At 38.6% G+C, this 24,542-nt stretch overlaps 1 protein-coding gene across 1 annotated transcript in view; it reads right to left on the bottom strand.

The window, feature by feature from the left end:
- Positions 1–743: 743 nt before the first annotated feature.
- Positions 744–24,542, bottom strand: part of MARCHF11 (membrane associated ring-CH-type finger 11) — a 116,936-nt gene continuing 93,137 nt past the window's right edge. The window contains exons 3-4 of the mRNA XM_066360786.1: positions 23,068–23,260; positions 744–1,221 (exon numbers count right to left, since the gene is read on the bottom strand). Of these exons, the coding sequence (XP_066216883.1) occupies positions 899–1,221; positions 23,068–23,260 (516 nt within the window). The 3' untranslated portion in view covers positions 744–898. The remainder of the gene's footprint in view (positions 1,222–23,067; positions 23,261–24,542) is intronic.

Genomic DNA, 24,542 nt, shown 5'->3' with positions numbered 1-24,542 from the left:
GTATTTCCCCAGGACTTCATTAAACCAAGTAATAGAATCGGTGTTTAAATGATTAAGTAGGTATATAAGCTTTTTCAAAAAGAAAATCTAATTAAGATGGTGCTTGTAGAAACCAAGACACTAATAATTAACCAAAATAATTTCGATAGATCTATGAGAGGTTTATGTAAATGTAAGGTGGTATTATTCTCACAAATGCAATGGTGCAATGTTTTGGTGAGCTCTGAGGGTTGTAAGTGTGCAGGGTGCTCTGCCTATGCAACAGATGGGAGTAAAACTGTTTTACTCTGCTCATCCTTATCTTTTTATAAGCGCTCTATACTGTTTCAGAAGTTAGATAACAAGCCATAATTCTTAGAATTTGCATTCCTGGTGAAAGGCTATTTTATCCCAGGGGGGAAAAAAAGTCATGATCAAGTTTGCCACCCAGCATGAGGCACAAGGTGGTCCAGTGCAGAGCATGATGGGAGCCCCTCTAGGATGCTTTATTGATAGGCACTTTGGAATCTGCCCACAGAATTCTAAACCCTTCCCCATTCATAGCATGTCTGAAAAACTACACATGGAGCACAAAGTTTGATAAAAAATATATTTAAAACAAGCAAGAAAAAATAGTTTTGGCCTTAAAGATCACTTTCATCATTCTTTTAACCAAGTAGAGTTAAATTATAGGTATAATGATTTCAAGTATCAACTTATAAAATGTGTGATAAATCAGAAAACAAACAAGAGAATTCTTTTTTTTTTTCAGAAAAATGTATTTGCAATTCAAATGTTCATATAAAAAGCATAAACTTTAAAAAGTTTATAGATGTGTGTTTTTAGAAGTGTTACGGTTTTGCCATTCATTGCAATTACATTCCCAAATGTGGAGGGTGGTCCGCACTGCTTACATTTGTCACACTGAAGTCACTCTCATCACGACTTCCCCTGAGCTGTTATCTTCTGACAGATCTTCATGGGGCCTCATTCGATTGAACAGATGTAACAACACGTAGCCACACTGAAACCTTGGGGAGGTTAACTGCGTTGGGTGCACTAAGTTCCTGTTCCGCAGAGCAGTCAATGGCAACCATAAAGTCCTGCTTGAAGAAGACTCTCCCCGACTACTTTCTTCGATGTCTGTGGCTTTGTCATAATTTAATACATCCCAGTGTAAGTTAACAGCTCTCCAGCGCTTAAATACTCTGTAAACTGCAGCTCCTTCATGGAAGATGAGACCTAAAATTCAAAAATAAACAAATTTAGAAAGACTGGTCATGATCAGAATTTGGAATATTATTTTGTGTGCAAGTAAGGAATTGAAGAAATAACTAGTCAAATCTCTGTTACTCATCATATTATGCTATTCTGACTATCTCAGATATTTTGGCTAATGGCAAACAACTAACCGTATTACATGGTAATAATCAATACTCAAAGATTAAGACTCAGCTACCGTGCAGAAAGTACAGTAATCGTGGACATAAATTACTTGCTCCATTTTGACTCAGAACATACTTTGGGTATTTCATTGCCATAAGAGAAACATCAGGTTCATTTACTCACTCAACATATATTTAACATATATTTCTTGAGCCAAACAATGTTAGAGCTTGGTGCAGCTGGGAACTTAATCTGAGAAAGAGACAGATATTAAGATCAATATCATCTCCCCAGTTTCTAAAACAATGTCTGACACACAAGAGGTATGATATAACTTTTTGTTATTTTTACTCTCTTCCAAAATTCAACAAAAATTTATTAAGCGCCTATTTGAGAGTTTATGCATATTATCTCTTTTGTTCTCATCACAGCCTGATGAAATAATTATGAGCATGTTCCCATTTCACAAACAAGAACGCCAAGCCCAGGCATGTTCAGGAACTTGCTCAAGGGGAGACACTAACAGCGGTGGAGCGGGAGCACAGACCCAGGCACGTTGGCTCCAGGCTCCTTACTCTAGGCTGCCACACAGCGAATTGGACAATCACACATTTCGGAGACAGTTTCGGGAAAACAAGCTAGGTAATATGAGGTCCTCAGAACACAAACTAGTCAGTGAGTCAGATATGGTGTTCTAATACATGGCTTCGTATCCTCTGTCCACCCAAGGTCCTGCATACCCGCAGGGTGTGCAAGGGTCCAAGAGCTTTTGAATTTCTGACCCTCTCAAAAAATAATGTCCCTGGTGGGGGTGGGGAGGTCCTCTAAATGGTGAAACACAGAGGAGCTCTGTTCTTTCAGAAGCTGAAATGCCACAGAAAGTGTGTGGGGAGGCCAATCAAGTCTTTTTTCAGATGGACAACAGCATGTAAGTAGAATGCATTAGATGATAGCCATTTTATAACAATAAATTTGAAAATGAGTGGATCCTACCTCCTTGCCATTTACAACCTTGAATATATGTTCTCTAGAAACTCTCATAATTGTGAACAAGGAAGCATGTTTAAAATGTTTATTTGTATATTTGTTTTTGAGAAAAAAAGTCACTACAATCTGTCAGTCCTGAGAATAGATAAGAGTGCAGTGTATGGACCCAAAGGAATTAATCCACTCATTAACTGATAGGCACTTGGGCTGCTTCCAGATCTTGGCTATTGTAAATAACACTGCAATGAATATAGGAGTGCAAATATTCTTTTGAATTAGTGTTTCAGGTTTCTTCGGATAAATTCCCTGAAATAGAATTTCTGGGTCATAAGGCAGTTCTGTTTTTAATTTTTTGAGGTAACTCCATACTGCTTTCCACAGTGGCTGCACCAGTCTGCATTCCTACCAACTGTACACTTACACAATAGAATACTAATTGGCCATTAAAAAGAAAGAAATCTCACTCTTTGTGACAGCATGTATGGACCCGGAAAGCATTATGCTAAGTGAAATAAGCCAGTCAGAGAAAGGGAGTACCATATAATTTCACTCATATGTGAAATTTAATGAATAAAATAAACTAACAAGCAAAATAGACAAAGTAGGCTGGCAGCTGGCAGGGGTAGGGGATTGGAGGGCTGGAGGCAAGGAGGAGAGGGATTGAGCAAAATGAAAAAAAAAAGAAAAAACTTAAGAACACAACAACAGTGTGCTGATTGCTGAAGGAGGTAGAGTGCGGGGAGGTGAGTGAGAGTAGAGGGCAGTCACAGGGTGATGAAAGGAGACTTGACTTGGGAGAGTGAACACACACAGTGCACAGACGATGTGTGGTGTAATTGTGAGCCCGAAACTGATACAATTTTATTAACTAGTATCATCCCAATAAATTCAATAATAAATAAATAAATAAATACAGTTTTACCTTAAAAAAAAAAGGACTTCAGCAACAATATAGAAGGAAACAGTCACAAGCACAAACACGGACAAACCTCATAACAAAAATAGTGGAAATCTCAAAGCAACAAGGAAAAATAAATTAAAGTTTCAGGAATCAATGATTAAATAAATAATATACATTTTTATGGATACAGATAGAAATGGTAAATAAAAGTATAAAAGCATGCCTGAGAATAATAACCATTAAATTCACAACAGTGGGAAGGAAAACACGAAATGAGATACGGGAGAGGCTTCAAAGAAGGCTTTCAACTGTATCTCTAATGTCATGCTTTGTTTTGTTTTGTTTTTGATGTTCAACATATTATTCTGTATACTTTTGTGTGCCTGAATAATTCATAATTTCAAGAATCCCAGAGAATGAAGAAAATTGATTTAAGACAAATTAAGAAATAGACAGATGAAGTAAGAGAGACTATAAGGAGGTTACCCATATAAATGTGAGGAGTAAAGTAGCAGCAGTAGTGAGAATACAGAGGAACAAAGTAATAAACTTGCCAGAGGAAAAAAGGGCAGGAATTGTAATACAAAAAAAGGGAGGGGGGACTCAGAGTTCCACACTTTTAAGGCTAGAGGAATAGTGATTGAAAGGATGAGCACAAGTAAGGGTTTGGAACATGCTTTTGTTGAGAAATTATTTCATGTTTTTGTCAGTTAAAGCAATGCCAGGTAGGTGATAAAGATACCCAGCCCTTGGAAAGCCACACCTACCTAATAGCAGAATTTAAGTTTTACACAGTTCTCTTACCAGGAGATCAACTTCAGACACAGGTAACTTAATAGCATTCCAGAGATATATCATAGGCCACTAAAAATGCACATGGTCTAATAAATAAAAGGAGTCTATAGTTTAACTATTGTATACCACCAAAATAAAATGGAGAAATGTAAAAGTATGTTAATCACAGCAATTTCAAATAACTGTTATGATCAACTTCTTTTTCCTAAGGAATAATTGGAGGGGACCCAACTGCTCAGATGACTTTGGGAAACAGTCAGAGTTAGGAGTCAAGACTACCAGATTTTAATGGATGATTCCATTAGTAGCTTTCTAATAGCTCTGTGGCCAATATTTAACTTTTCTGGTTCTATTTTTCCCCTTAAAATGTAATTGGAATACCTAATCTATACACTTAACAGAATAGTATGAAGATAAATTAGAATTCATCAATGATAAAGCACTCAGATTTCCTTGGAGATGGTAACTATATAAATACAAGATATTATTATTAATTTAAAAATCTATAGTGAGTCTATTTGGTGAGGAACATTCATTCACACTAATCACAAAATCATTACAGCTTGCGACAGGTTCATTGTACATAAGTGCCATAATGGGGTGACAGTTTTACCAGGGAAACCACTCATTTTACCGAATCCTATTCTTTTTTTTATTGATTTCCTTTGAAAGGCCAGAAACCAGTTCATAAGCTAGAGCTTAAAATCACTTTCTGGGTATATACGCCGGTAGCCCTTTTCTAGATACATAAATCCACCCAGTGTGCAGAAATAAGTCTCACAAGTCTTCGGAGAACATTTTGAAACAAATTTAAAGAGTGAACTACTTGAAGTCTTCATGAAAACACAATTCTCCAAAATTTCCAGCTGCAAGTGCTGCTTCTTAACTGCATTTCAAGTTATAAACAATGCTTAGATTGCGTTTTGTTCCCTGTGAGCATTCAGAATTAAACCTTGCCCTCTAGAAGCTTAAATTTTATTGAAATATGAGGAACCCCATCCCATCTTCCAAGGTGGTCCTCTGTAACATGCATTTCCCCCTTTCTTCTTTAAATGTTCTGGAGTTGTGCCAAATGCCTTCAGTACTAGTGGTTATGAGAAGATATGACAACTATGATCATTAAAATCCAGGGGTAAGAACTCATTCAATCCTAGTCTATGAAAAATCCAGCTATTAAAGATCATAGTGCCATCCTTTCTTACTGCTGATTGGTCTCCTCTAGTTTCATAACAAAAAGCTCCCTTCTTCCAGTAGCCACCTCTCTCTGAGTAACACAGGTTAAACCATAAAACAAATTTATCACCTTGACATTTTTGGTCATATGAGAACAGGCTTAAATTTACATTTTCATCTGAGTCACTAAACCTGAAGGGAAAATCAAAAATTTCTGTAAAATGTATGTATTAAATATTTTAGACTACTTGATACATTATTAATAGCATGGATGTCAACAAGATGTGAATCATGGGAATTTAGAGTTTTAAGAATTGAGCTCTGTTTTTGTCATTTCTTGCCATTAACATTTTCTTTTTCTGAAGTGAGAAGCAGGGAAGCAGAGAGACAGACTCCCACCTGAGCCCGACTGGGATCTACCCGGCATGCTCACCCCAGGGGCAATGTTCTGCCCATCTGGGCCATTGATCCATTGCAACCAGAGCCACTCTAGTGCCTGAGGCAGAGACCATGGAGCCATCCTCAGCACCTGGGCCAATGTTGCTCCAATGGAGCCTTGGCTGCAGGAGGGAGAGAGATGGAGAGGAAGGAGAGGGCGAAGGATGGAGAAGTAGATGTTTGCATCTCCTGTGTGCACTGGCCAGGAATTGAACTCAGAACTTCCACACGCCAGGCTGATGCTTTTTGCCAGTAACATTTAATTGGAGCACTCCCTTATTGATGTGCAGAAGAACAGTTTTGTCAGGGAGTAATACTGAAAAACAAGGCAGGGTTAAATAGTTTCTGATTTTATTGAAATAAAAGCAAAGTGTTTATATAGGTAAAGTATATCCCAAGTATGGAAGTGGTGTGTTAGTTGAAATTCTTATACAGTAGTAAAATCAGACCTCAATATTCAAGGAAATGATGGAGCAGACTATCAGGTACACGTGTTCACACATGCAAGTATGCATGTACACACACACAAACACTATGTGTCTCTGTTTATTTCAACACAGACAGATGGTGTGTTATAATTAACAGAGACTTCCAAAATTTACAATCAAGTACAAGTTTTGATGTTAACTTTTGTCCAAGTAAGTCTGGTTATCTTCATAATTTAAAAGCCAAATTTTTATCAAGAATATATTTTAATAGTTAAGCATTGTTCTACGTGCTTTACATGCACAATTTTCGTTTGGTCATGACAGCAGCTCTACAAAGAGATACTATTATTAAACAATTTCAGAGTTGAGGAAATTGAGACCTACAAAAATTTAACTTGTCCAACATCGTGAAGATTTAAGAATCAGAGCTGATGCCTGACCTGTGGTGGCAAGTGGATAGAGCATCCCCTTGGAATGCTGAAGTTGCCAGTTTGAAACCCCAGGCCTGCCCGATCAAGGTACATACAAGAAGCAACTATTATAGGTTGATGCATGCTGCTTCTCCCCTCACCCCATTTCCCTTTCTCTCTCCTCTAAAATCAATAAATAAACTCTTTTTAAAAAAGAACCAGAATTGAGATTAAAGCTCAAATTTGTCTATAAGCAAACCATGGGTACTACAGTTATTCATGCTAAACGTCCGACATAAGGGCAGTCTCTCCTAGTCACAGAATGATAACCAACTAAGAGACCTTGCTATCAACTGTATCTCCCTAATATTTATGTTGAAGCCTTTATCCTCCATGTGACAGTATTTGGAGGTGGGACGTCTGGGAGGTAATGAGGGTTATATTAAGTTATAAGGGTGGAGACCTCGTGATAGGATTAATGCTCTTATAAAAAGTGGAAGAAACACGAGTTTTCTCTCTCTCTGTTGTGCAGACACCAAGCAAAGGCCATGTGAGAACATGATGAGAAGACAGTCATCTGCAAATCAAGACGAAAGCCCTACCCAGGTACTGAATATGCCAGCACCTTGACCTTGGACTTCCCAGTCTCCAGAACTGTGGGAAATAAATGTTTGTTGTTTAAGGCACCCAGTCTGCAGGCTTTTGTTTCAGTAGCTCAAACAAGCTAAGACAGACTTTGTACATAAACAATATCACCCTCATTTAAAATATGAGTAAATTAAGTCTTGGTCGGTTTAGGCAAAGTTATACAATTAGTTGCCATTTTTAACATCCTTATGTGTCACTGCCACTGTTTTATCTCTAAAACTGCCAACAAAGCAGCCCTATTCTTCCCTCCCCGCCCACGTGAGAGAAGAGGGGTGGGAGCCTCATCTGAAGGCCATGCTGTAAGTGGTGAGAAGTTCATCTGGTGAACTGCACTCATGCTGAACCTTCCCAAGAGATGCCAGGCCTTGAGGAAGCCACAAAGAAATGCAGCTAAAGCCCTATGTGCTATTCAATCAAAATGGCCCTGAGATACCCTTTGCCGCGATAATCTTTGCTAGAATGTAATAAAATGCATGAATAGTACTGGCATATTTTCCCAACCTTCCCCAAATATAAATGCCCAACAGTCCTGAAAACTTAGCTTTGAGTGTAGAGTTGACAACTTTAAAAGTCACTCCTACATTGTTGAAATAACTGTAAGTCATGATTGCTATGCATACTGAATGTTTTTTGTTGGACTAAACCAGTGGTAGTCAACCTGGCCCCTACCGCCCACTAGTGGGCATTCCAGCTTTCATGGTGGGCAGTAGGGGAGAAACCAAAGTATAAATAAAAAGATAGATTTAACTATAGTAAGTTGTTTTATAAAGATTTATTCTGCCAAACTTAGCGAAAATCCGACATAAAGTACTTGGTAAGTAAACATTATTATAAGTTTTAACTTGTTGTAACTCTGCTTTATAAATTTTATAAAGTTACTTCCTTACTTTATAAATCACCATTACTGTGGAACCAGTGGGCAGTTAGAAAATTTTACTACTAACAGAGATACAAAAGTGGGCGGTAGATATAAAAAGGTTGACTACTCCTGGACTAAACTATTGATGGAATTTAAAGAAAACAAAAAACAGCAGTGCAAAAATATAAGACTTAAAGATATAAAAACTGAAAGCAATACATATGTCATCATAGAAGTCACCAAGTTCACAAAACAAAGTCACAGTAAACCAGTAACTTAAAAGCTGAATTTCAATGAACTACAATGTCCTGGTTATTGCCCATATCAAGAATAAATAACATAAAGACAAATCCCACATAAAATACATTTGCATCTACAGAGGATGGATTGATTTTTGTGTAGCTGATATAAATCTTAGATATATACTCACAGAACCAAGTTGAGAATGGTGGACTGGTTATGACAGCTTAAAGCTTAGGAGTTCAACACTCAAATCATTGGTAATAAAATCTGTGCAAAAAGCATGATAAGGACACCAGATTATTCAGAAACATCCCATGACATGAAAGTCTTTGACAGTAGAAGCTGGTTAATTTCCAAATATTGGTGATCTAACCCACCCCACCCCCAAAGGAGCATCTAGGGCACATGAAGAAATGATTATTGATTGGTGGAGACCTTAAATGACTGTTTCTCTGAGAGCACACAAAGGCACCCTCATGGTCGTTGTCCCAGACATTGCCACTCTCTATGTCCTTCTCTCTGCTCAATGAACTGCAGCCATCAGCCTGATGCAAAAAGCACGTTTGTGCTGCATCTTTAATGCTGATGACATCACTGACTGGAAATAGAACAAGATGGCAAAGCCAGGTTCCAATAAGAAGTACAACCTTTTCCTAACTGGCAGTGAGAGAAGCAAGCATGCCCTTGTCTGACAGGTCCTGACACAGGCTGAAGTTGCATCTTGATCTGAGATCCTTGTTTCAGTTAATAACCAGCCCCCCAAGTCAAGTCAGCTGAAACCTGAGAATCACTGAGACTCCTCTCTCTTCTTACACTAAATTCTGCTAATTCTGTCTTCTTAGCAAAACTGAGATAAAAACATAAATCAGAGAATTCCCTGAAAGGAACACTCTCTTACATTTGTAGATGAAGTATTAAACATGCTTCGAGATCCAAACACACTCATAATTTTTTCTCTGACCCACTCAAAATTAATCACTCCCTCCTACCACTCCACACAAGCAATACCTGCATTGCTTTAATGATTACTTGTATTGGAATGTCTCAATTATATGCCTGTGACCCTAGTCAGCTGTGTACTCTCTGAGGACAGAAACCCTATTCCTACTTCAATGCTTGATACACAGTAGGAATTCAATAAATCTTTACCAACAGAGAAGAAATGAGAGAGTAGCCATGATTGGAATTTGGAGGATGACAAGAATTGACTTAATCTACATAGTGTGACTGCTATTAAAAGAAAGAGATCCCAAGTATTGTTCTTTGAAGTGTTAGTGTGATATCTTGATATCAAAGACAAATGGATGTACACTCCAAGAGTAGAGATGAAAAGGGCCCCTATTTTATGACAATGGTCTTTGGGTTAGGGAGTGGGGGTGGTGTAGACACACACAGACAGATACACACATATACACACAAATACACACAGGGGGTCTAACAGGAATAGAGGAGCTATAAAGTTTTCTACAAGAATTTGTTTTTGTCCCAACAAATTATAGAAGCCTCCCCCATTGTTTTGCTGGCCTGGTTACCAAATGTTTGCCTGCATCAAACTATCATGAAGCCAGACAGTTATAAAATGATTGTGCCAGACCTAAAGTCTATGAGATGGGTATGGATTCCAGACAAACGGAGAATAAAATAGATGCTGTCCATTCATCTCACCACTTGCTTTTCTAAAAAGCCAATCTAGCAATTATTTTACTGATGTCTTGATTCTTTTGTGGATAGGAGAATTCTGATCTTTTTATTACTAGCCTTGGAGCACTAACATACCATTGATATATTCATAGAATATTCCTCAAAAGCTGCAAATTTAGTTACACATTAGAAAATACATAATGCTAATTTTTTGTAACAGGATTCAAAGAGTTTACTAGAAAAAACTGTTATAACATCTAAGTTTCTACCCAAAGTTGTTTGAGGTAAAAACAAAACAAAACACTAGGGTTATGATTATTTCAATAAAAGAAATAAAAGAATAAGCCCAATACTTTTGTAGATTAAAAAAAAGAGATCCTAGGCCCTGGCTGGTTGGCTCAGTGGTAGAGCGTCGGCCTGGCGTGCAAGAGTCCCGGGTTCGATTCCCAGCCAGGGCACACAGGAGAAGCGCCCATCTGCTTCTCCACCCCTCCTCCTCTCCCCCCTCTTTGTCTCTCTCTTCCCCTCCCACAGCCAAGGCTCCATTGGAGCAAAGTTGACCTGGGCGCTAAGGATGACTCCATGGCCTCTGCCTCGGTCGGTAGAATGGCTCTGGTTGTGACAGAGCAACGCCCCAGATGGGCAGAGCATCGCCCCCTGGTGGGCATGCCCGGTGGATCCCGGTCGGGCGCATGCGGGAGTCTGTCTGACTTCCTCCCCGTTTCCAGCTTCAGAAAAGTACAAAAAAAGAGAGAGAGAGAGAGAGAGAGAGAGATCCTAGAGTTCTTATAAAACTATAAGCATGGATTAGAATCAGTTTCATTTCAGCTGCAACTTCAATTCTTTCCTTCTATTCATGAATAGGTGAAACACGTGGTAGCAAAGGGATGACATTATATATCCCAGGGATCAGAAGTGGACAAATACAGTTACTGAATTACAAAATTAGAAAATTTGGGGTATGATTTAATCCAACCCCTTTATTTTGGGGCATGAGGACTCCAAAGACCAGAGAAACAACATGGCTTGACAAAGGGTCTGTGGTAGTTAGTGTGTGAGCCCAGTATCAGGGCCAGGCCCTTAATGCCTGGCCCACTGTGCACACTCTGCAAGAACTCAGACTTCAGCAGCCAGCCTTGGGCAAGCCAGTCCCCACTGTGTCTCGTTGGCCCAAGGGGGCTATTACACCGACTAGGAAGTAGACAGAGTCTGGGGTGCTAAGTTCTCCTCTGGCCTTTATCCTCAAGGATACATTGCAGCATTTGGATAGCAGAGGGGAGGGTTACAGTGACCCTCACAATTTATCAATAAATCACTCTGCAGGCCCTGATATCAACTATTTGGTTAAAAAACTGATCAAAATACATCTTCTAAAGTGTTCATCAGAGCTCTTAGGATTGGTAATCTATTTTGATGGATCTCCATTGGTTTCCCACACTCTATTATATAGACCAAAGCCAGTGCTTAAAAGAAGACGATTAGTAGATTTTTCCTCATAGACACAACTAATTTTCCTTTTTTTTTTTCTCTAATGGACAAACTGTCTACTGCAAATTCACAGAACACAATGTTTTCAGGGTAAATCATAATGTATTGGTCATTTTATTTTTCAGGGTGAGAATAATATTTTAAAATTTCTAAATTAAAAAAACCTATTCATCTCTGTAACTTATAATAAGATATTTCATTTTTCTTGGCCTGTTTTTTCATTTCTCTTAAATCTAACAGGCAGAGGGTAAAAATTCCAAACAGAAGCTGTCATCTAAGCATAAACGATATTTCTAACTCTTTCATTTCATTCACATTGGTCAAGTTTATTTAATTGCAAATATTAATGGAATTTTTAACCTGAATATAAAAATGCTCAGACCTCTGGTTTCCTTAATATTTTATTTTGTGATCTAGCAACAGAATTCAAAGTTGAAAAGTGATTCCTTACATAAGCAATTCTTATTAAGGAACTGTTTCACTCAGACCAATGGAAAGAGACAGTGGTTTTGGTATGCTGCATTAAATATTTTCCATTCTTTTTACTAATGTTTTTGTATGTTTTTGGTTGTATTGATTTAGAATAAATAAAGATGGCACAGAATAGTTATATTACTTTAGATTTTTAGAGGAAAAATTTCTCCATTTCTGATATAAAATAAGCTCCTTCATATTTAAAAGTATTTCTTCTTGATGTTATGCCTCAGGTATTTGAGGCAGCAACAAAAGAAGTGCTTTCACTTTATTGATTAGACAATATTTTGTAAATTAGTCATTCAAGCTCAGCATATAAGAAAGGATTTTTACCAAATAATAAAAAGAATTAACTGACACATAAACACAGTCTCTGAAGCCACAGGGTCTAGATTCCAATCTTGGGTGCCTCTTCCAATCTGTGTGTCCTCAGGGAAACTAGTTATTGTTACCTTAGTCTTCTCATCTCAGAGAAAAGAGTAATAACAGTACCTATACCCCATAGGGTTGTTGTGAAGAATCAATGTGAAAACTGAATTAAAGTGCTTAGAAAGTTGCCTGGGTCACAGAAAGCATGGTCTTAGCTCTCATGGGAGATACAGTTTCTACAACCTCATTTCTGCGTATTTGGAAGCAGCTGAAAACATACCTAGACCTCACTTCTGTGCTCATTCCCGGGGTTCCTCCTGACACTGGAGTTCGTCCCCACTCCATCAGCACCCCAGTCCCTCATCCTCCATGTTATACATCAAAGCGTCATTTGAAAGAATAATTGTATTTACATCCTCTTTAGAAAAAAATAATTCTTTGCCACAAAATAGGATGAGACAAGGAGATCCCCAAATAGGCGGGTGCCAGTTCTGAAGAACATTCTTGGGCAGGTGGTTTAAGGAAGTTGCCTTTTCTTGTCCTGGTTCCCTTGCCACACAATCTCCAGTGCTCTCCCTTCCAAGGAGACTTCCCCTTCCCAAGTTGAGTTGGCCTCTGAAATAACCTCATTTCAGAGTGGCCTAAGCATACACTCAGTGCTCTCTATCATGGTGCAGCTGTCCCCAAGCCTCATGTGTTGAGAATTCTCATAATCACTCTTCTGGAAAGCAGTAAAGTCACAGACAGAGTGAGGTGCACGAGCACATCTGCGCACACCTACATATGGAGTGAGCTGCAAGAGCTGTTACCTCCTGACCTCTGAGCCGCTCTCCCTGATCACGAGTGGCATGTCCCCTGACTTCTGGATGTCCTCAGCTTCCCAGACCCACACACTTCAGGTCCTTGTGGACGACTCAGACACAATCTGGTGTGTCTAACCCTTGCCTTCTGCTGTTCATCTTCATTCCAGTCTAGAATTGTCCCTTCCAGAAATCGTTGCAGTTACAAGCTCTGACACCACCACCCATTGCTGACAACCACCCCCTCCAATACTTCCCACTCACTCACTTTCTTAATTTCAATGTATCCTGTTCCACTGCCTAAAGATTTTGAGTCCCCAAAATGCAGTTTTCCCCGGATTAACCAGCTTCTTTCTAGAGGTGGTTCCTTCTCCAGCAGCTAAGAAAGCACACCCCCATCCTCTGATCCCTCTCCCACCATTGCAGGTGAAAGGCAAGGTTGGCCTGGCGCTGTCTTCCTGCAGCTCTGCACACATCTTCTCGTAGCGCATGCTCAGCATTCCACTGCTCTGCACTTACTCTTCATCCCTATTGGGTGAAAAATCACAGCCATGCAGCCCTGTGCACTGGGGTCACCCCTGCCCCCACCTCAGGAAGGCTCTCAGTCACACCCAATAATGTCTCTTGGCTCAACTTCCTCTCCTAAAGCTCTCCACAGACTCTCTGCCCACACAGTGCCTTCGCTGCCTCAGCAGGTGGCCATGCTACCTTCTTGACTTGCCTACTTCCCTGACTCTCGCTCTCCAGCACTGGACAGCAGGGTGTGTGTTATATTCCAGAGTAGACCATTTCTGCCGAAGGTCAGATAGTAAATATTGTAGGCTCTGTGACATTATGGTCTCTTAAAGGTTGCCACTACTCACTGACAACACATGAATGGATATGTCTGTATTATTATAAAACTTTATTTATAAGGCACTAAAATTTTATTTGATATGATTTTCATATTTCACAAAATAATATTCTTCTTTTGATGTTTTTCAACCATTTCAATATGTAAAAACAATTCTTAGCTCATGAGCTGTATAAGAATATCCCTGTGCTATTTAATCTTTACTCTACACTCTAGGCTATGGATACAATAAATAGTCAATAGATGACTGACACCTCATTGGCTAAACTGCCCCCAATTGAGAGAGCTGGTTCAAAGAGTCACATTATACCCTAGGGAGGGAATGGAAGTCAACAATAACAATATATTTGATCAGCTGCTCTGCTAATTACATCAATATTTCTCCAGAAGAACATGAACTTTACAAGGTCAAATGAAAGGTGTTGAGTTGGGTTTTTTCCCAGAAGAGGCCTAAAGAGTTAATTATATAGATTTGAGGAACCATGAAGGGCAAGTAGTAAAATAAGTTCCCTTCAATTTTATTTCCTGGGGTTTTAAAGGCAGCAATATCACTAATAACTAACTATGATAATAATCTTTAGAGAAATTGGCAAACATCTGTATGACTAAGGTGTACAAAAGCCTATAATTTATACCTCCAGAATAAAGAGATAATAACAGCCTATTTCTCAAAACATATAAAGGATAAAAAATTGTTGCCTCTGTAAGGATTCTGAATTATAAAGAGCCACTGTTTCTCCCCATCCAAAGGGTCTGACTGGGATGTGCTCAGAAATGAGAGACAGATGACCTGAGGCTGGGCTGGTGGTGGACAGCAGACTTTGGCTCGCGTTGCATCAGAATCTTTCTATACATGAAGCTGTGGCATTTCCTGGGGCAAAAAGCACACTAAGCTATTCTGAAATCAGGAAATAATGATCTGTACTTGCGAAGGAATTCCACTGATCATTCCAAACAAGCTAGCAGAGCATGCAACTCTAGTAGCAGTTATGTCTGCAGGGTGACAGACCCACCTGCAGGGCCAACCTCACAACCCAGTCCTCAGCTCAGCCTGGGAGGAACTTTGAAGGGAAACCCAAGGGGCTCTGGGCCAGAGTGGAAGAAGTTTCCTGTCTGCCCTGCACGAACCAGCAGCTGTGCAAAGGTCTCCTAAGTATCCAAACGGTGGCACCGAATGGATGTAGGTCCCTGACCAAATTATAGATCAGGAAATGGAGGCATTCCTGGAACAAAAGTGGCTGACAGTCTTCAGATGTCAGGAGGAAAATTGTGATACAAGATTTAACAAGGTTTTCAGTTGTTCTTTTTTTTTCACATGCCTATGATTCATGCAAACTTCTCCATGTTAGTGCTTCCCATGAAACTCAGAAAGAGGCAAGGGTGATACCCTCTGCAATGCACCTTCTTGCTCTGTAATGCAAAGTGCCAGCCTCCCACTTAGGTAACTTTCTCCATCCCCCTCTGCGGCTGAATGCTGACCTGCTGACATTCAGAGCTGTTTTCCTGCATGATCTCAGTGCTCAGACCCCAGGCTTGGTAGTGGAGGTTAATAGGCTGGGAGGGGATGAAGTAGGATGGAAGGTTGGAGCTTCCAATGTTCTTTGATTTTAAAAAAAAAACATACTTGTGCACAGATTTAAAGTCTTAGGATCTATCTCACTGACATTTTGAATGGGGTGTGGTAGGTGTGGGAGTATAAGCAGCTGACAGTTAGTGTCTCCACTCCCCACAGGGAAAGTATTTCCAATGTGGCGATGGCCCATGTCCAGTCACACTGGATCCTGTCGTCCTGGGTCTCCCTGGGGAAAGTACGAGGAAGCTCCCTCTCAGGCATCGCCAGCCCCTCCGCACAGGACTGTGCTGGAGCACGCCCTCCAGAGCGCAGCCAGCCTGCGTGTTCTTTTGGTAATTTCACAGTTTCAATTTCACTTGGAACGATTTGATAACATTATATTTTATACATATAATTTTATATTTATTCATAAATATTTTGCAGCTTAAGAAATGTTCTCTGTCCACAACGACCGAAGGGCTATACATTTGGCCAACTCTGCTGACCACTCCTACTCTTCCAGACAGAGTCATCTGTGTGGTGCGTGACCCTGCGTGGCTACGCGGGACCTGGCGGTGCACCTGTGCTCACCGGCAAACTCCTTTTTTTTTTCTGCTCTCAATGATGGCATTTCAATTCCAATGCTGATCTTTTACAAACTCTTTCACTAAATATGTTTTTCATCTAAAATGCTTTAGGAACTATTGCCAATTTCCGAATCGCGCTGAGTGAGACGTGCCAGAGAGCACGAGGAATTTTAAGCAGGAGACAATCTAAAAGTCGTTCCTAATTTGCTTGGAATGCATTAGAATTTTTTCTCCTTAGTTGATTTACTTTCTTAATTATGCTTTGTTTAAGCTCATTGCTTTCTACTAGTTGAAAGTGAGCCACACAGAAAGGAAGATGACCTGAATGCACCACTTCAGGCGGAAGCAACCCTGGCATAAACCAGACCGACAACTGGTCACCCTCCAGGGCAAGAGTTCATGCGTGGTAACCGAGACCAACTACCCTAAAATTACTTGTCAAACTTCTTCACCTTTCCTTATATACTGTCAAAAAATTGGAAAGTGTGCATTTTAAACTTCAGGTCAATAATGTGTTAAGTAATAAGTTACTTTTAGCTGCTTTACCTGGAGGAAAAACTAACAAAGTGAAGCAATATCAAAAGCAAGGGAGAAATATTACCTTGGCTTTTAAAAATGTAAAGATAGGTCTGATATCAGCAGTCTAATACCGTAGGACTGGAGTGTGTTTATTCGTTGTTTGGAAGTTCTATAATGAAATGTGGATTAAAGTTGCCAATTGGGAACTCTAAATAGTTTTCGTGTGTACAAGTTTTCACATTGCTCTAGCTAAATAAATATATTACCAACTGCAAAAATACAGATTTTCAAAAGGGCTGTAATAATAGAGATAAAATTTACATAAATTTTTTTAAAAATGTACTTATATTCAAAATATAGGAAAATAAAACTTTATTTTGGAGAGAATGGTATTTCTGCAGAGGAGCATTTTTCAGTATTGACTATAACTGATAGAGCAAGGAGAAGATATTTTGATCTGATCCTCACTCTATCTCAAGTTATCTTTTAAAATTCCCTAATCTCTGCAGCTTTCAAAAGGAAGACAGCATTAACAATCCCATTATACTTTATTTCATTATTACAAGAGTGCCTTGAGAAATATTTTGGGTTCTGGATGGGAAAACAGGACGCACATGCGTGCGTGCGTGCGTGTGTGCGTGTGTGTGTGTGTGTGTGTGTCCGCCTGTGCCTGTGCCTTAATCTGAGAAATAGAAAAACACAGAAAACAAGCAATAACAGAATCAGTACTTTAGCCACAGAGCTAAGTGACAGAGAGAAGCAATTTTTCTTAAAGCAATTTCAGGGAGCACTTTCTACACAGGGTAAAAGGGACAGACTGAGGAGTGAAATGCTCTGTGTCAACAGTGTAACACAAGGGAATGGCCCAGAGCTCCCGAATGTGGGGGGAGGCAGGGATTTTCAGAGGTGGTGATCTCTGATTTCTATCACTTCTGCTGGATTCCATTTCAGAAGGAATACGTGGAGTGTTTACACCACGTCTATGTCCCTATACAGCACGTTCCTGGCTTCCCGAAAGACACCAGGCAAAGATGAGCTGTACATTCGCATGGCCCGGTGTGGCCACTCTTATTTTCTTCGATAAAATTGCCCTTCAGACTTAAAAAGTTATAAAATGGATTTTTTAAAAAAAAACACTCTAATGATGTTAAATATATATAGTTCCAACTACCAATTACAATGTCAAAAAGTAATAATCATGCTTTGTCAAGGTGTGGGAAAACTGGAATTCTTGAATATTGGAGGGGGTCTGAATTGGTAAAGCCTTTTTAGCGTACAAAATGTTAACATGTGCTTATTACTCAAACTAGACTTTCACTTCTTGGAATCTAGCACACGGAAACACGTGAAAGGATGTCCCCTGCAGCACTGCTCCTAATGCCAAAATACCCATCAACAGAAGAAAGTGTAAGTAAATCATGTACATCTGTTCTAATGCAAAAAAAGCTCAAGATCATATTGTTGAATGAACACAACTATTTGTTCAACAATATGAGTAATTCTGATTCTGCTTATATGAAAAATAAAATGCATTAACATGTTGGTACCCATATGCATGTTAACCTAATGGAAAAGGGGTGAGGACATGCATCCAAATGTTGAAAGGGGATGTTTCTTCGAATGGCGTGACATGGCTTGGCTGGTTGGCTCAGCAGTAGAGTGTCGGCCTGCCGTCTGGAAGTCCCAGATTCAATTCCCAGTCAGGGCACCCAGGGAAGCAGACATGGGCTTCTCTACCCTTCCCCCTCTCCTTCCTCTCTATCTCTCTCTTCCCCTCCTGCAGCGAAGGCTCCATTGGAGCAAAGTTGGCCCGGGCACTGAGGATGGCTCCATGGCCTCCACCTCAGGCTCTAGAACGGCTCTGGCTGCAACGCGGAGCAATGCCCTAGATGAGCAGAGCATCGCCCCCTGGTGAGCATGCCGGTGGATCCCAGTCCAGTGCATATGTGAGTCTATCTGACTGGCTCCTAGCTTCTAACTTCGGAAAAATACAAAAATAAAAATTATAAAATGGGGGGGTGACATAACAGAGTAGTGTGAGTAAAATGATCTTTCTTAAACTTTATATATTTCACAATTATAAATACAAAGGTGTTTATAATTTGAACATGTATATATTTATGTAAACAATTAAGAAAAATTATAAAAGAACAAAAAGTAATCCAAATGTTTAAATTGTGTAACCATAACTAGTTTCTTCCCTTAGTATCTCAGGGAAGGTCAAACATTTTCCAGACATGGAAATGTTTCACTACTTCATAGTATTAATGAGATTAGGGAGAAGCACTGCTATCCCAACCATAGTAGGGTTTTAGTTTTAGTTTGTTGCTTCTACAAGAAACTGGACTTACCCCTTTTCTACCAGACACTACAAGACATGGTAACTGTTCTCTCTTTTTGGATGCAAGTGAATCAAATGACTCTCTATCTTATGGCCATCTCTTATCAATCTTTTAGTCACTAATAAACATATTCTTTTTGCGGCCCAAACTTGCTATGAAGCACATGACCAATGTGCACAATCCAAATAACCAGATGCTGTACACAGTGCCATCAGCATGCATTTATTCTGCATTTCTGAGTTTGCTAACTTTTCTTTGTCTACTGTGCAAATCTTCTTAGGAGGGAATCTTCATGAGTCTGCTCTGGTTATTCTCCCTAAATTACTGCCCTTGGCTACAACATCTGGGTGGTTTAAATCCTTTATGTTAGTTTTCCTGGTGCACAATGATGGTCTGAATGCCATCTGTTTAAATAGTTAAAAAGAGCTCCCCAAATATAATATAAAGTTTTATCTCTTTACACCTCCATGTCCTTAAGACATATCTTCCTCTGTGGCTCTCTGTGTACCTCTTGACCACCACACTTTTACCTTTAGTACTTTCCTTCTCTTAAACCTCTTGAACTCATTTTCACTTTAGTCATCTCTTGTGGAACAGTTTCTTTATCTTTTAGGAAATACAACCCATTTATATAGACACGGCAAAATATTAATGAAATCCTTATGCATTGACCATTCTGTCAACATTAATGAAATCCTTACTCATTAACCATTCTATAGAAATCAGTTCTATATGGTATAGCCCCTAGCCATATGTGGTTATTTAAGTTAAATTTGAATTAATTTAAATAAAATAACTTTACTATTCAGTTTCTCATTCTCACTAACCACATTTCAAGTGTTCAATAGCCAGATGTAGCCTGTGTCTATGGTACTGGGCATCATAGATACACAACGTTTTCACTATTGCAGAAAGTTCTGTTGGACAGCCCTGATTTAGGTACTTCAATTCTAATAGTTGCTAAACCCTTGAGAGAATTCAAAACTTTAAATGCAAAAAGAAACTGGCTCTTGGAAAAGCAGAAAACTTATTAATAATAAATGAAAGCAACAAACAAATTCACTCTGGCTGGATATAAGTAAATAAATTTCCCAAGTACATAAATTTTTTACAAATCTTTGCATTTCTGTTTAACAATCCAATAAGAATCTCTTTCTAAACATTGCATACACTGGCTGTATTATAACATTTTTTTATTCTGGAATAATCTATAGATTTTCAGAATTCTTCTTTAAAAAGAACATTTATGAAGCTGCCAATCTGCTCCTTCTCATTAGGTATAAACAAGTGTGAAAAGCTTGGATGAATAGGGATATAAGAATATTTTCAACTATTATACTTTAAAGCCCACTGAATATCACGCTGATCTCACATCCCCTGGCAGTGACAAGAGGACCAGCTCCCCATTTGCCAAACATCTACTCATCCGGTGGCCTGCTTGGCTCTTACTTCCCCAGGAAATCTACCTGAAATCTTTCACTCCCTGCATACCACATCCCAGCGTTAATCTCTCTGAGCTTTGTCCAACTACAGTCTCTTGTGCATTCTAGTTACCTACTTGCATGTCTGTCTTGCCTGTGGGGTTGGAAGCTTCTTGGGGGCAAGACGTGATTGACTCTTATTTTTATTCCCTGCACCTGGCACTGCATCTGACACATACAAATATTTATTAATTTTTAATGAAATATTTATTAACTTTTTATTAAAATTGTTTATATTTATTATTTTAAATAACCATTAAATATTTATTAAAATGAGCCGAACAAATTGAGCTCAAAACTGTAAACCTGCTTTTTACTCTACTCTGACTCAAAGTCTTGCTGCCAGGGGTATTTGTGAATGTGATCTATTTTGTCACTATCTACACTTAATAGGCAGACATTTCAATTAATTTGAAATGTTAGCAAGAGCTATTACAGGCTATGATACTTTTGGCTATTGGTAGCCTACCTATATTTGCTTTTTTGACTACAGTAGTTTCCTAATTTCTTGGGGGAAAAAATAAGATTTTTTTCTGAATCCAAACAGACTAATTAATGAGATTTCCAAGTAAAATCAAGACTTGTTTAATCTGAGTTCTTTGACATTTTTCAAAATATACAAATAAATCTTTAAATAATGAGATTCAGATTTGATGAGTCAAAAGACAAAAGTATTGTCAATATTTAAACTTGGATAAAAATTTATTTTTCAAAGTACCTCCAGGAAAATGTCAATTGGTGTTTGTTTTTAAGAAACTTTACTTGACAAATTGGGTAAACACCCAGATTTCTAAAAGGAATTTCAAATATGTCATATATTGTCAAAAAGTCATGAGTTTGTATGTATGTGCTTTTAAAAGCAGAATTCTAATCATCTTGATTAAAAGTCTGGCATTAGCATTCAAAACATGATATATAATAAGACTAAATACAGTTGTAAAATTCAGGGAAAAGATTTCCTGACCAGGAAAGATATGGCCTTTTCTAGTTAATACTGAACAATTTTACTAGAGTTTATTTTTTCCTCCAGGATGGATTGGCAGGCTAATGGTTCTTTTGCTTCTCACCTCCCCTTTGAATATTAGTGGAATACTACATTTTATAACAGTTATGTTGAAAATCAGAAGAAAAACTATCTCTGAATTTTTTGAGCGACTTGTAGAACAAGTTGTAATTTTCTTATTTAGAGCAGTGCCCAAGAGATTACATGTGTACAGACATTCAGAATTTCCAAAAGTGTGCATAAGCGTCTCCACATCTAATAGCAGTTGTTCTTATACACGATTAGCTCTATTATTCAGGCAGCATCTGTTCAGTTCTACATACTATTTATGATATTTTTCTGCCTTATTTTATCCTTTCTAGCCTGAAATTTGATCGTGTTCTTTCTTATTAGCTTTGTACCAGTGAAAAAGGAGAAAAGAAGAGAAAGGAGAAATTCAGGCTGATTATATATATTTTTTTAAATGACTGAGAATATCAAAAGTGCTACATTTCTCTGAGTAGAAGCCTAGTGATCTAAATTATTTCCATTTATTTGTGATTTACTCAAATGCCCTTAATTTACAACTTTCAATTAATAACATTATTTTATAATCATGATTTCCTTTATGTAGGCCAGTAAGCTAGGGATGATTATCCCCATTTTTATAGGTAAGAAAACAAGAATATGGACAAAGTTGATCTGTCTAAGCAGGGGCCAGGATTCGAAGCCGAGTCATTCGATCCAAGCTGTGCATCCATCCCCTGAAATCAGCATGTATCAGAACTTTGGGGGGGGGCTTGTTAGCCACAGATGAAGCTGAGGTTTCTGATCAGCAGGCATGGGGTGGGGCCTGAGCATGTGCATTCCTGAAGAAAGCTGCAGGCACTGTTTCTGCTGCTGCTGGTGGTCCTTGAACCACACAGGGAGAACCACTGCTTTACACCACAAGCTGCCCGCCTCCACGCTTTCCACATCCCACTGAGCTGCCAACCACATCAGACCAGGGAAAGTCTCCTAGCACCGGTGTCACCCCTCCCCACGCCAGCCCCCCACTGCCAACTGCTCGCCATCAAGGTGTCTGTGGCACCTCATACCCACATGAACACTGCTTGAATCGGCCTCCATTTTCTCCCAGTATTAGGGAAACACAGATTGGTTACGTGAAACACAGAAATAGAAAACCTTTTTTTTTTTGTAGGGTCTGTTTAAGCTAAAATGTTTGATCCTTTTTCTCTCCTAAGCCACTGAATTAAATAAGTGAAACAAAGAGGACAGCAAGGAAAACTATCCCCAAGTGCCTGCCCTTGGGCAATCTGAGTCACCTCCAAGTGTGGGCCCTCTCCCCAAATGCATAACATTGCCATTGGCATCCATCAGTGCTACCCCAGCTTTAAGAATGGTGACTGATTAGCTCTTATTCCTTAGAAATAAATGACTGTCCTTATAGTGCCCACCCCAAATAATTTCTTTGATTCCTCCTTCCTTTGCGTTTCTAAATATGTCACTTAAAATGGGCATTATCTTGTTCACTTATTCAGATTACTTAGAAATACAGATACTATGCTTTTTGAGAAAATTAACCAGATTGTGATGTCCCTGATAGTTAATTAACCGGAGAACCAAGATCATGCCAATGACAACATTCTATATTACATCCAACTGTTGAAAATGTAATAGCTGCAAGAAATGATTACTGACAGTTTGTTAATGTTTAATATCATGGGCTTACCTATGCACACTAGATCCATAAAACCATACATTCCATAGCAGATTCGAAAAAGGATGTCCTTCCTCTGCCACACTGCATAGGGGCTGAAGGCTGACCAGAGGAGCCAGGTCACACTCGCTATTAAGAACAGGGATCCTAGGGTTACAGCAATCATCTGAACTTTCTCAACCAGTGTTATAGAAATGCTTTGCCACTAAAAGAAAAACAGAGGCATGTAAGAAAAAAGGTGCTGTGTATAATTTAAAAAAGAAAAAAAGAAAAACATTTTCAGCCCCATGTTTCTCTTCATAATGTTAGACCCTTTTCAGTCTGATCGGCCCCCCCAATGAATTTTTTCATTTCATCTAGGCTATACAAAATAGACAAGGAGATAAATATTAATAAGTTGCCTTAACTTCATTATTTTCAGTAATTCACCGTTCTGCAAGCTTTATCTAGTTTTATTGCAGATAACAGCACTGAGCATGAATGGCTGAGGAATATTTAGTACCTGGGAATCACATTATCTTCTTTCAGGCATGCACAGAATTAAAAACACTCTGAAGAAACATGGTAAGGATTCCTCTATTTGAAAATTTATTTTGCTCTTAACACATTTAGCTACTGCAAAAAGGGGAATCTCTTGTTTTGTGAGAAAATGTAAAAAACAAATAATTAGATTATATAAGAACAAAAGTGGAAAAGCTGTTTAAAGCAAAATACTAGAAAAATTATAAGGGAAGTATAAATTATGTATTATCTCTCATTAGTACATTTCATGTACTCATATATTTCTGACCTTTAATTATCTATAGGATAATCCATGAAGCCATTTCTGTCAAGATTTAGAATTTGTACACAAATGGAGCATCTTTGAAACTCACAAACTGTATAAAGCGCACACTATTAAAGTAATTTGAGAGACTTGATAGTACAAATAATCAAAATCCTTGAAGGGTGTTATCGACTTGAAATAATTCATTAGTTCCTGTTTTGACTTTTACATAATTGAAACAAAAGTAAAATGCTATTGCGGTTTGTCAGTAAACAATGAAACCTAAAACAACCTGTAGAATCTCATTCTGTGTGAGAGCTCTGGCTGTTGCAACATATGGCTTGTCAGAAGAATTCCTTAACTATTTCTTAACAGTTTAAAGAACCTTTAAAAACAAATGAGCTCCCACTAGTGAATCTGGTATTTTCTTAAACTCTTTACTTACCTGAAGTCTGAATATGTGCATCCTCAAGTGGTAAGTCTGTCACTGCCCACAACTTCCCTCGCTCCCTCTCATGAGCTCTCTGTCTTTCATCATAAATAATTTACATATTACATTTACATGTGCATTTTTACATGCATATTCATGGTGTTCTTAATTTCTACATTTATGAAAGATTAAATATTAAAATACTTTTGAAATATTTCATTCTCTAAAGTCATCTATGTTTCTTTAAAAAAAAAAACAAAAAAAAACAGAATCTGCCCTGGCCGGTTGGCT

This window comes from Saccopteryx leptura, chromosome 1 (assembly GCF_036850995.1).
Source record: "Saccopteryx leptura isolate mSacLep1 chromosome 1, mSacLep1_pri_phased_curated, whole genome shotgun sequence".
Taxonomy (NCBI): domain Eukaryota; kingdom Metazoa; phylum Chordata; class Mammalia; order Chiroptera; family Emballonuridae; genus Saccopteryx; species Saccopteryx leptura.
This window is presented reverse-complemented; position numbering and strand designations above follow the sequence as displayed.